Here is a 13,043-nt window from a genome sequence, read left to right on the forward strand (position 1 = left end):
TCGTTCCGAACGAGTGGTGGAATTTCTGGTCGTCGATAAAATTGAAACTAAATCTCCTCCATGCTCTCTGCAAACATTAAACGGTGCCGAGAACACATGTCTCGAGAGGGCATGCAATCTTCTTGATATTCGAGAATCGTCGTTGTTTTGATGATGCATTCATATTTTTTATTCCCTTCTCACAAGTGTGCACGCAGTGGTGACAGCTTTTTTTTAGAGATCACATTTAGTTTTAAATAAGTAAATTAATACAAAAATTCGTCACAACTTAGAAGCCTTCAGCCAATTCCACATTTGTATGCTGGGCAACAGCAATTTCTTTAGCAGCAGAGGCAGCAGCCTTTTTCTTCATAAACACAACGGCAGAGACAATCGCAGCGGTCACTCCAACTGCACCTCCAATCACCACCAAAGGAACCACCACACCAGCTGCCACAGCACCACCATTTACTCCTCCTCCATCTGTATTACGTGAGTGTGAAGAAGGTGGTGAAATCTGAGGTAGAACTTGAATGGTGAGAATTCCTGATTGCACTCTTTCAGAAACAGTATTCAAAGAGGCAACGTCGGTCAATAGGGCATAGGCTTTCAGGGATCCCACACTGGAGAAGGATGGAACTAGTATTTGGACACTTGTGGTGGTGGCTGTCGAGGGAATTACATCGATGGATTGTTTCGTTGATGTCATTTGTCCATTAAATTCAAACTCAAATCCCACTCGAATGGTTCTTCCCATGTACGAAGAAGTAAAACTTGGATGACTCACAGAAAGTGTTAAAAGAGTAGATGCTTCATTCACATATGCAATAGAGCTGTTGAATTGAAGAGTGATGGATGAAGCAGAAACGTAAAAGAGTGAACAATCAATTCCAAGATAACCACTCACACATTGACAGCTGTCAGGATTCACACAGGTGCCTTTTCCACTACATACTCCATTCGTATTGGCAAGAATTCCAAAACATTTTGGAACACATGTAGAGCCACCATAACTTGAATTTCGACAAATGCATTGATCTGGTAAAGGGCAAATTCCATTTCCAGAGCAAACAGTTGGATCATTAGAAAGTGTTCCATAACACGAGGTTACTTCACAATTTTGTCCATACCATCGTGAATTGCAAGTACAATTATTAAGAGCCATGCATGTACCATTAAGGTAATTGCACACTTGAGAACTCACAGAGTCAATTCCATTACAAGTCGTAAATTCGCAATTCGATCCATAATATCCAAAATCACACTGACAATTGTTCACACCAACACATTGGCCATGAGCACTACAGACTGATGGATCTTGAGCGGATTTTCCAGAACACATCACAATGTCACATTTAGGTCCAGTATAATTGGCCTTACAATTACAAGTATCAACTTCAACACAAGTTCCGTTTCCACTACAAGCAAGTACACTCATTTGAGAAATACCAAAACATTTGTAATTTTGACATTCATTGCCATCGTATTTGGCAGGATCGCACACACAATTATCCTTACTCATACAGTTACCCCTTCCATTGGTACAAGCCAAACTTGAATTTCCTAATTTTCCATAACAGATGGGAATACTACAATCACTTCCAGTATATCCAGTAAAGCATGAACACGACCCTGGTGTGGTACAGGTACCATTCTTGTAGTTACACACCTCAGGAGAGGTTGCCAATTTGCCGACACATATGGGAACGTCACAATTTCTACCATTCCATCCAGGGTTGCAGACACAATAATTGGCAGAAGCACACGTACCATGTCCACTGCATGCAGTTGAGTCGTTAAAGTTTTTACCATTGCATTTCCAGAATTGACAGACATTGCCATAATAGCTTTTGTTACAGAGACAGACATACCAGTCAATACAAGTACCTGTGAGTGAAAAGAAACAAAGTAATTCAATAATTCAGTAATCCAGTAATGCATTTGAATGCATGTTGCGACCATGATGGTCAACAGTTTCAAATGAAAAAAGTTTGAATCAAATCAAATTTTGAAATTACAACTTACCATTTCCACTGCAAACATTGGATGCATTTTTGGCCAAACCATAACAAACAGGATCCAAAGGAGAACACTTTTCTGGTAAGGTACAAATTCCACGAGAGTTGTTACACACTCGAGTGTCATTGGCTAAATATCCTCCACAAATTGGATATTGACAAGTATTCGATGGACCATAACCACTGTCACAGGTACAATTATTAAAGGACGAACAAGTTCCATGTCCATAACAAACATCCTCACTATCTGAAGCAACGTTATTACAACTTGTCTTTTCACACTGGATTCCACTATAATTTGGATTGCAATTACACTTGTCAGGAGCGTAACAAGAACCTCGTCCATTGCAAACACTTGATGTTTGGTTTGCTAAAATATTGAAACACACAGGAATGGAACAGATTGCACCTTTCCAACCTGAATCACATCGGCAAACATCTGGTGCATCACAGAAACCATGTCCACTACACACTGTGGATGTTTCGTTTTGTAAAATATTGTTACACTTTGGAAGAGCACATGTAGGTCCACCCCATCCAGCATTGCATCGACAGACATCAGGAACATCACACGACCCATGTCCACTACAAATACCTGTTGTATTTTGATTCATTCCAAAACAAATGGGCATGGCACAATAGGCTCCTGTCCACCCTGGATTGCATCGACACACCTCTGGTGCATCACAGAAACCATGGCCACTACACACTGTGGTGATTTCGTTTTGCAATGTATTGTTACATTTTGGAAGAGCACATGAAGCGCCACCCCATCCATCATTACAACGACACACATCAGGAGCATCACAGCTACCACGTCCATTACAAACACTTGAGGTCACATTCTGCAATACACCAAAACATTTTGGTAGAGAACAAGTTGGACCTCCCCATTGTGTACTACAGACACAAACATCTGGAGCATCGCACGAACCATGTCCACTGCAAACACTCAAAGTCACATTCTGCAACACACCAAAACATTTTGGTAAGGCACAGGTGGGACCTCCCCATTGTGAATAACAGGTACATTGATCAGGTCCGTTGCAAGTGCCGTGACCATGACAAACATTCGTGGTATCGTTTTGATTCGTTCCATAACAAATGGGCATGTCACATGAAGGACCAGTCCACCCAGCATTGCATCGACACACATCGGGTGCATTACACGAACCGTGTCCACTACAAACAGTGCTGGTCATATTCTGGAGAATGCCAAAACATTTGGGATATTCACAATCTTCACCTCCAAACTTGGTTGGGTCGGTGCAAGTACATTCATTTGGAAGGAAGCAAACACCTCTTGAATTACAGACTCCTGTGTCATTGGAAAGTTTGTTGTTGCATTTGGCGAGTTCACAGAATTTTCCTCCATATAATGTGGGTTGTGTACAAACACAAATGTCAGGTGCATTGCAACTTCCTCTTCCTGTGCATACACTTCCTGTTTGATCAGAGAGAGTGCCATTGCATTTTGCGAGTTGACACCATTGACCGCCGTATTGAGTGGGATCTGTGCAGACACAGACATTGACATCATTACAAGATCCTCGACCACTGCATACACTCGTTTCGTTTGCAAGGGTTCCATTACATTTGGCATATTCACAGAATTTTCCTCCATAATTGGTTGAACAAGCACAAACGTTGACATCATTACATGATCCTCTTCCGTTACATACATTGGTAGTGTCATTAGCAGGAATGCCATTACAATACGCATATTCACAATTATTTCCTGTATAGTTTGAATTACATTGGCATTGATTCACATTCACACACGAACCACGACCATTACACACTGTTCCAGTATTTTGTGCACTGATTCCATCACATTTTGGATATTGACATGCAGTACCAGCATAATTGGTAGAGCATGAACAAGTGTCCTTATCCACACAGGTACCTTCACCATTACAAACATTAGCAAGGTCGTTACTATCAAATCCAAAACAAGTGGTAATAAGACATTCGCTGCCTTTCCAATCAGTAGTGCATGAACAGGTGCCAGGACTTGCACAAGTTCCTTTCGACGGTCCTCCACATGCATCAGTGCCTGTTATGAAAACATAAATATTCATCATTGTACATGAAATGAGATTTCTGTAAGGAAATTAAATGTGTACTCACCTGATTTACCATAACATACTGGTAATGAACATTCGGTTCCATTCCAATTACTGGTACAGGTACAGGTATTTGGAGCGGTACAAGCACCTTGCGATGGTCCTCCACAAGCACCATCTCCTGTTTAAAAGAATGTTTGAACAAATGCTCAATTGTTGTGAATATTTCATAACGTACCTGTTTTTCCATAACACACTGGAGTAGAACAATCAGAGCCAGTCCAAGACGAAGTACAAGAACAAACATCGGGAGAGGAACATGAGCCGTGAGAAGGACCTCCACATGCTGCACTTCCAGAACTTCCATAACATACAGGATTGCAAGTTGTACCATCGGAGCTTAATACGTATCCTGTATCACATGATGGAGCAATCTTTCGAACCTTATTTCCAGTTTTTTCTGATACATAAATGGTTCCATCCGATGTCACAAAGACTCCAGAAGGTGTATCAAAGGTGGCAGATGTAGCAGCGCCGTCAGCTCCTCCTGAATTGCCTGTACCTGCAATGGTATAAATGTAACCATTTGAAATCTTTCGTATTTTATGCTCTTCTTTTTCTGTGAAGATGAGATCTCCGTTTGCAGCGAAAAAAGACTCCCACAGGCTGCAAAGCATATCGATCAAGAAGAATTGATGATATAACATAGATATAAAGAGAATTAAGTTATTCAAGATCATTGGTCTCCTTACCTGATTAAGCTGAGCACTTGACGCTATGGTTCCGTCTGCAGACGAGGAAGTTCCACCAGTTCCAGCCACAGTTGTAATGACACCATTGGTTGCTATTTTTCTAATCCTATTATTTCCAGTATCTTGATGAAAATAATAAAAGAGTACATGGGTTTGAAAATTTCACATCTCAACACTTACCTGCAAAATACAGCTCACCACTCGAAGAGAGTACCAAACCCCAAGGATTTCTAATTTGTGCACTCGTTGCAGCACCATTGTCGCCACTATAACCTCCAGACCCTGTTCCAGCTACTAATGAAAGAATATCTCCACTAATTTTCTTGATGCGGTGGCTATCCCATTCTGAAAAGTATATATCACCATTGGTTGCCACATAGATAAACCATGGGTGATTAATTTTAGAGCTTGTGGCCGTACCGTATGTATTGCCTGATTGTCCAGTTCCTAATGTTGTGATTGTTTTGTTCATCACTTTGTTATCAAATTCAATGGCCATCATAAATAACACTTACCTGCAATAGTCGAAATAGTTCCTGAAGCAGATACCTTCCTTATCTTGTGGTTGGTGTAATCACAAATGTACAACTCATTGTTGTACATGTACACACCTGCTGGATTATTGAGTTTTGCTGATGTTGCCTGACCATTATCACCGCTGTTGCCAGATGATCCTGATATACCAGCAAATGTGCTTTGCGTTCCACTCGAGGTCACTTTTCTGTTCGTTTTGTGATATTAAAAACGCATAGGAATGAAATAATAATTTCACTAGTGTGATGGTGTCAAATGCTACTTACGTTACGACATGGTCGTTATACTCTGAAACATAAACATCATGACTCGACGATACCGTATACAAGCAATAAGGTGCATTCAAGCCTGAAACAAGTGTGGACACTGTGTAGGTGACTCCTCCTGGTGAAGCATTCACTGGTTGAATCCAATTGCCCAATAATGAAGAAGCCACACAGGCAACGAATCCTATCGTTGTGGCCCAGAGCAGAATAAAGGAAGGTGTGTGAGACACCATTTGGAAGAAGGAGCTTTTTGTTTTTGGTGGTACAAGAGAGACCAAGGATTGACACATGTGTGTACATAGGAAATTTAACTCATCGAAAACGGAAGAGCGGAGATGAGCAACCAAGAGAAGCATATCAATTTTTGGGTAGGTTTTATATCCGCCAGCCACCTCAGAACCGTCATGCTGTCTGTGGTAGGAGCTCATTGTGAAGGAATTCCAAATGTCGCAACGATTGTACGCTTTTACTTGCGCATGAAGAGACAAACCTCTCCGACCAATTCGAAACCAAGCGCAATGTAAAAGTGGTCTGCTGTGTTGGTGAACAAATCCAAACATTTCAAACGTAAGCGGTCTTTGGCGTCTTGGAAGAGAAGGTCAAAGGTGCACCGAGCGAGACCTTTGCGTCTCAACTCAGGAAGAGTGTACACAAAACCAATGGTGCCATGTGAATCACTCCATGAATTGAGACTCGCTGTTGAAACGAGTTGTTTTTCTTCACCGAGAAAAGTGCCATACGTGAGAGTGGTCTTGAATGCATAGGTAAGAGCTTCAGGTGTGGAAGGAGAGAGACCAATTTCCTTCTCGAATTTTCTTTTCATTTCAATATAGGAATTCAAATCTGAATCGGTCAATATTCTTGACGTGATGGAGGAGTCACTTGAATCATTCGAAGGATCTTGCTGACGCGTTTTTGGAACATACTTGTCCAAAAGGAAGGTATAGAGATTTTCCTTTTCTTGAAGAGCCATTTCCTCTTTCTTCCACACTTGTCGTTCGAATAAATATTGTGCAATGATTGAACCCACTTTATACTCTCCAATTAAGCTATTAAGAATATTGATGAGAGTGAAACAGTTTGACAATAGTATGTTTCACAACCAGACAATTAAAAATTGTCAAGAGAGGCTGAACCTTCATACGTACCCTTTGATTGAACCTCCATATTTGGAAACAGTCTCCTCCATAATTTGTTTGTACATTCTCTCAATCATTTCATCAAAGACCACTTGAGCAGTATTTTCATCCAAATCAAGCAATCCTTTTAATTCTTCTACTGTTTCTATTTGATAAAGTAATGTCTCGGAAACTGTTACACAATACACTCCAATGATTTTGGCTCCAAAGATATGACCATGAGCATCATCTCCGACAAAATGTTTTGCTTCTTGTTCATGATCGTGTTTAATAAAAGTCATAAAATCACCAGAGAAGAGTTGATCTTGTAGTCTACAACATCATCGGGATGATGAGGAGTGAAAAGTCACATTAGGAACGATAGTTTATAATAATTTTCAACATTGGAACGTTAATTACTATATATTAAATAATTTGCGTAACGTCATGACTGAAACGTTACCTTGAAGGACCAAACTTGATGTAATTTCCAACCAATAATCCACAAAAACTTTCTCTCTTCTTCATGAAAGACACTGCCTCCGAATGCATGGATCTTCCCAGATGGACGAGAGGAATCAACGACACAAAGGGACGTTTATGAATCTGATTTGATTTCATTTTTTGTATCTCTACATTATTTTCTGCCTTAAAAGTTAATTTTTAAATAGCACTTTTTTAGTTAACGAGCCTGTTCTCTTCGAAAGAGAATTGAAATTCAGTCACGACTTCACAATTAAAATTTAAAAGGATCAGAATTGAGTGAAATAAAGACTCTATGAATGGAGGATGCTTGATACATGTTGTCGTTACATTCCAATGGGGTTCGAACTGGTTACTATTCCAGTTATAAGTAGAAACACAGGCAAAACGGGACAAAATTTCACATGAACCTTTCGGACTGTAAAATCTTTTAAACGCTCAAAAAAATGTCTCGCTACGAACACGACACTTTGTTGAATATCAACAACTCCTCCTCGACAACTCCAAGTGGCAATGTTGGCAAAGCTGCTCTCACAGGGACTGGAATTTCTCTCTTTGTCATCATTACAGCAACTCTTGCTGCTGCCATTGCTGCTGCAGTGTTGAGTGGTTTGATCTATCAATCCGTGTTGTTCTTTACCACTCATTCCTTTGATGTGTTGAATGAGATTGAAAAGTCAACCAAGGTTGTTAATGGCACCAGTTTCATGTTGATGGGTGTGAAATTATTTCAGAAACAAAGACAAGGTGACCAAGTCACTGCAAAGTTTTTGTTGACTTATATTCGTTCGACACCAAACACTCCACCTGTTGTGGACCCACCACATTATTGGCGTTCACACTCAATTCCACCAAGTCGAATCTATTGACCACCAATTTGACCACAACAGATTTCAAATGATTGACAGGTGGAAATGCAGCACAAAATTACAATGCCAACCAATTCACCATTGCTTTGGCCAACTCAGGACTCAAATCCTCTCCACAAAGTTTATTTGTCTTGTACATGAACTCTGCTCAAAAATGTTGCTTCTCTGTCGTGTCCTATGACAATTCCACTGACAGGTTGTCAATCTTGAATGCATTCACGGAAGGCCCTTCTGGAGTGGATTGTAAGGTTGGTTTAACAAGTTTCACCTATGATGCATCGACTGTATTGCTCTTTGAATTGAATTCTTTGGCAGCTTTGAAGATTGATTCCAAAACTGGAGAGTTGAGTGTGAAAACCAAATCCACACAAAATCTCATCTATCGAGATATTTTGTCCAGTGCCAATCCAGGAGCTGTTTTTGTTGGAAATGATCTTGACAATGACGAGGAAAGATCCACTCAATTCTTTGCTCTCTATACCAATAAGGACTCTGGTTACGCTTCTCTTTCAAAAATTTCATGGAATGGAAATGATTTTGACACTTTTCGACTCATCCCATTAAGGAAGGTCATGAAAAATCCAAGACTTAGTTTTATCGAGACGAATAAGGCTCAAATTTTCTATGAAGATTCCACACGAAATATGTATCGTACGGCCATTCTCACCTTCACCTCTGAAGCTGAAGATACCTATACCATTTCAACTGTTGTAGAAGGTATTCATTTTGCACTTGGAACTTTATCACCATCTGCATGGAATGTCATTGTTCCTAATAATTGTTTAATGATGAGTTGCATTCCACTCTTACAAAGTCCAACAGTTTGACATTTAACATGGCTGTAGTGTCCACTCCAATCAATTCGTTTGGAGTGATTGGAGTTGCAGCACAAGATGGCAAATTTGGTGCCAATGTCAAAGTCATAACCAGTGGAGTGACATCAGTTGGACAAGGTTCAATTTATTCCTGGAATGAAATATTATGCCATGAGCACAGCCAGTGAGGGATCAAGATTGACCATCAGTCCTCCATTTGAAACTTATGGATTGTATGTTGGAAGAGCCATTAGTAAGAATCAACTATTGATCGACTTGGAAGAGAGAGAATTTTAAAAACTAATCTTTTAAAGATATTAAGTGTGATTCGATTGGTTGTTGTTTTCACATTTATGAATTCTTAGAAGAACATCATGTCATTCATGCTATATTCACAAATATATCGGATCGTCACATTCACATGAATATCTGATTCTTTTCTGCATTGAGACAATGGTTTTCTTTTTTGAACACAATCATGTCCTGTCAATGTCACACACAAATTTCAACAGTTCTCAAAAAATAATCATCAACACTCGAGTGTTTTGGTGATGAAGCTAACCGTCTCCATTATTGAATGCAAGAATCTGATTGTGGGAGACTTGATTAGCGGATTGGCCGATCCCTATGTCGTAAGTGATTCTTTTTGTTCTTCTTCAAAGTGTTCACCACATGTGGAATAATGTCAAACACTCTGAATTCATGTTTCAAATCGGAACGCTTGAAACTATTGTCACCCCTTTGATTTGTCTTATCATCATCATGATTGTGAAACACATGGTGTCATTATCACAATTTTTCCTAATTGTTGTTGTCAATCATTGAATGATCCATTCTCTTCTCAACAATCACTCTTTTCACCATCACACCAAGATTGCCACCATCAATGCTCCTGCTCAAGAAATCCGAGAAAATGAAGAAAGACTCTTTCCTTCTCCATCGGCAATCATTCGAGATCACAAATCACTTCTACTACAATCCAACCCAATAATGAATTCACAACAATTCACCACCACTACCTCCACCAATACGACAGATTCAATTGTATCATTACAATCGTCTTCTTCTCTTGTTCAATCCTCCATTAACACTTCTTCAACAACAAAAGGAGGGACACAAAGAATTTCTTCTTCATTTGTGTCATCACCAACCACTAGCAATAATGGAGTAAATCGAGGAAAGTTATCCATTGTCAGCAGTAAAAGTCATTTGAATTTAAATCATTCGTCACCACAAACACCAACCAATAGTACTAATAATATGAATGGATCAAGTCCACAAACAAATGAAACAACAAGTAATAGTGACACAAGTGACACTGCTCAACAACAAGTCGATGGAAAATCTAAAGTTTCAAATACAGTGACCTATGTGAACAAAGCTCCATGTGAATTTAAGAATCGAAAAATTATTGCACAAAAGAAGACTGAAATTGTTTATAATAATTTAAATCCAATATTTTCGAACGAGTTTCTGATTGTGAATAATATTCGAGATGCATCATTGATCAAAAATTGGTTATTGACTTTGGAAGTGTATGATTATGATTATGTGAAATATGACGATTGTAAGTTGTTAAGAGAAGCTGACAAAAAACCCGCCCAATGAATAATTATTCCATAAATGGATGATTGAAATAATTATGGACACACGATGAATATTTTGCATTTCACACAATTTCACAAATTCAATGCCAAACGCATGATATAATCTGAAAAATTACTTTTAATTCTTATAAAATGTAGATCTTGGAAGTGTTGAAATTTCATTGGATCAAGTCCAAGTTCTGGAACCCAAGATATTAACCATTCCACTCGAAGGAGTGCCTCATGGTGAAATTACAATTGATATTAATCTTGGAGAAGAATCACAAATTTTTGGAGTGGATATAGAAAAAGTCATGTCACGTCACCGTGAAAAACTACATGGAAAAGGTCTTCCAAAAGCTGTACATGACATGTTTGTTTTCCTATCCGATGATCTTTCAATTGTGGAGGAGGGAGTTTTCAGAATACCCGGAAAAGTAGATAGTGTGAGCGCTCTTAAAAAACTCTATGACAAGTGTGAAGATCGAGAAATTAGAAACTTCATTTTAGAACAAGAGAAGATTATGCTTCAAGATATTGAACATAAACAACGTTCGAGTGGAATGGTGAAAATTGTGGCTTCTCTGCTCAAGGACTACCTTCGATCATTGCCTGTACCTCTCCTGACGTATGCTCTGTATGATGAATTTGTAAATTTGAGTGGGGATAGTGATCAAATCATTCTGAAAACTGTACAAAAGCTTCCACCACTGAATCAGCATTTATTGTATTGGCTCTTGGCTCTCATTGACATGATCATTGCCAAGACGCAGCAAAACAAAATGACAGCTTCGAGCTTGGCTAGTGTCATTTCTCTCAACGTGTTGAAAAGAAAGGAAGACAAAGCAAATCAATCTGCAATTAATTTAGAATCTGTCAGATTGGAAACTGACCGAGTCATTAGAAGTTTAGAAATACTCATTAACAAGTACAAGACAGTGTTGTGTCCTTACTTTTCAAAGACATTCACATTTTTCAAGTAGAGATTGCCAAGTATTCTCCTGTTTCACTCTAAGGCGTTCCAAAGCCCTTTCAAATTTGAAAATAATTGCGTCATTTGTATTTAATAAATTATTGCCCACAAGCAATATCCCAAGTTGGGTTTTTATATATTCATGTCTTTTCTTCTCATTGATTTATTCGTTCATCTTCAAAACGACCTTTCTGTCACGGTTTTCCTCAAAGCTCTTTTCCAAAGCATAGTTGAACTCAGAGAATTTGAATGTTTCCATAAATGCCAACAATTTCTTGTCAACAACAAGCTTGGATAATTCATCAATCATCTTCATTCTTTCTTCCTTTGAATGTGTTTCAACCCACTTGGTCATCCAGAAACCTTTAAGTGTAATATTATTGAAAATGAAAGGACCAGTTGGCACAGTAATTGGTTGTTTTGACATTCCTCCATATGTCACCATGATACCGTCGTCAGCTAAATATTTAGCAACAACACGAGCAGCCTCTCCACCGACACAGTTCAATGCCAATTTTGGTTTTGGCATGTCCGATAATAAACGGTTCATTGAAGTATTGTTATTAGAAAATGAATAAGGCATGACAATATCAGCTCCTAATTCCTTCAATCTTTGTACGGTTAATTCATAGTTTGGTCTTTGTCTTATTAAGTTAATAGTTTGAATGCCACGCATTTTAGCCAATTGAATGACCAAGAGACCAACCATGCTGTTGGCTCCATTTTGAATAATAACATCACCTGGCTTCAAGTCAACAAAATCATTGAGAAGTCTATAAGCAGTACAAGGGTTAACAGAGAGAATTGAAGCATATTCGACTGGTAAATCTTTTGAAACGGTGGTAAGATTATCAGCTTTACACACAAGATGAGTTCTCCAGGTTCCTAATCCTGCACTGGATGGAATAACATGATCACCCTTTTTGATACCAGTTACATTTGATCCAACTTCTTCAACAATGCCAACACCTTCATTACCAGGAATTGCTGGGAAGGAATTTGGTCTTCTGCCGTAAACTCCTTGCACTGTGTTAATATCTGCTTGATTGATTGGAGCAGCCAACATTTTGACAATAACCTCGTCGCCCTTTACGGAGGTATCAATGTTCACATCATCAACTCTGAAATTCAAAACGTTGTTAGGATTGATGATGAAAGGATGTTCAATTTTTGATGACGCGACGTGGAGATGAAAAATCATAGCACGTTCAGAAATTTCAAAACCATGATAATAATAATTTGATGATGGCACGATGATGAAAATAATTTTCATTGAAAGGTATTCATTAAAACATAATAACAACAACAAAATTAATACTCGCGGACATACATCAATATCCAACACTTACTTCAAAACCTCCAAAGGATTACCAAACTTTTCATAACGAACAGCCTTTGATTGTATTGTTGCATAGAAGCAGGCCTGTTGTTTTGAGAGAGCAGAAAAGTTGTTGTTATTGTTGAAACGAGAGAGAAGTTGAAGGAGTATTTTTCATTTTTTTTAAATTCTTTACAAAAAATTTCATAAACACCTTCATCATTCCTCTCTTTCAATATCAATATTATTGTTATATATATATATAT

At 38.7% G+C, this 13,043-nt stretch overlaps 4 protein-coding genes across 4 annotated transcripts; 2 read left to right on the forward strand and 2 right to left on the reverse strand.

Moving 5' to 3' along the window:
- Positions 1 to 268: 268 nt before the first annotated feature.
- Positions 269 to 7,354, reverse strand: FDP41_011503 (uncharacterized protein; the record flags this gene model as incomplete). Its single annotated transcript, XM_044701919.1, has 10 exons — positions 269 to 1,866; positions 2,005 to 4,053; positions 4,128 to 4,244; positions 4,302 to 4,937; positions 4,996 to 5,262; positions 5,331 to 5,536; positions 5,616 to 6,022; positions 6,106 to 6,664; positions 6,764 to 7,066; positions 7,197 to 7,354. The coding sequence occupies 10 exons, from the start codon at positions 7,352 to 7,354 to the stop codon at positions 269 to 271; spliced, it is 6,300 nt and encodes a 2,099-aa protein (XP_044567286.1).
- Positions 7,355 to 7,662: 308 nt separating this feature from the next.
- On the forward strand, positions 7,663 to 8,912 carry FDP41_011504 (uncharacterized protein; the record flags this gene model as incomplete). The annotated part of the gene is made up of 2 exons (XM_044701920.1): positions 7,663 to 8,050; positions 8,125 to 8,912. 2 exons carry the CDS (start codon positions 7,663 to 7,665, stop codon positions 8,910 to 8,912), a joined length of 1,176 nt encoding a protein of 391 aa, XP_044567287.1.
- Positions 8,913 to 9,451: 539 nt separating this feature from the next.
- FDP41_011505 (uncharacterized protein) lies at positions 9,452 to 11,469 on the forward strand (the record flags this gene model as incomplete). Its single annotated transcript, XM_044701921.1, has 3 exons — positions 9,452 to 9,532; positions 9,774 to 10,467; positions 10,646 to 11,469. The coding sequence occupies 3 exons, from the start codon at positions 9,452 to 9,454 to the stop codon at positions 11,467 to 11,469; spliced, it is 1,599 nt and encodes a 532-aa protein (XP_044567288.1).
- Positions 11,470 to 11,622: 153 nt separating this feature from the next.
- Positions 11,623 to 13,000, reverse strand: FDP41_011506 (uncharacterized protein; the record flags this gene model as incomplete). The annotated part of the gene is made up of 3 exons (XM_044701922.1): positions 11,623 to 12,580; positions 12,809 to 12,882; positions 12,992 to 13,000. 3 exons carry the CDS (start codon positions 12,998 to 13,000, stop codon positions 11,623 to 11,625), a joined length of 1,041 nt encoding a protein of 346 aa, XP_044567289.1.
- Between the last annotated feature and the right edge of the window lie 43 nt (positions 13,001 to 13,043).

Source organism: Naegleria fowleri (assembly GCF_008403515.1).
Source record: "Naegleria fowleri strain ATCC 30894 chromosome Unknown tig9, whole genome shotgun sequence".
Taxonomy (NCBI): Eukaryota; Heterolobosea; class Eutetramitea; order Acrasida; family Naegleriidae; genus Naegleria; species Naegleria fowleri.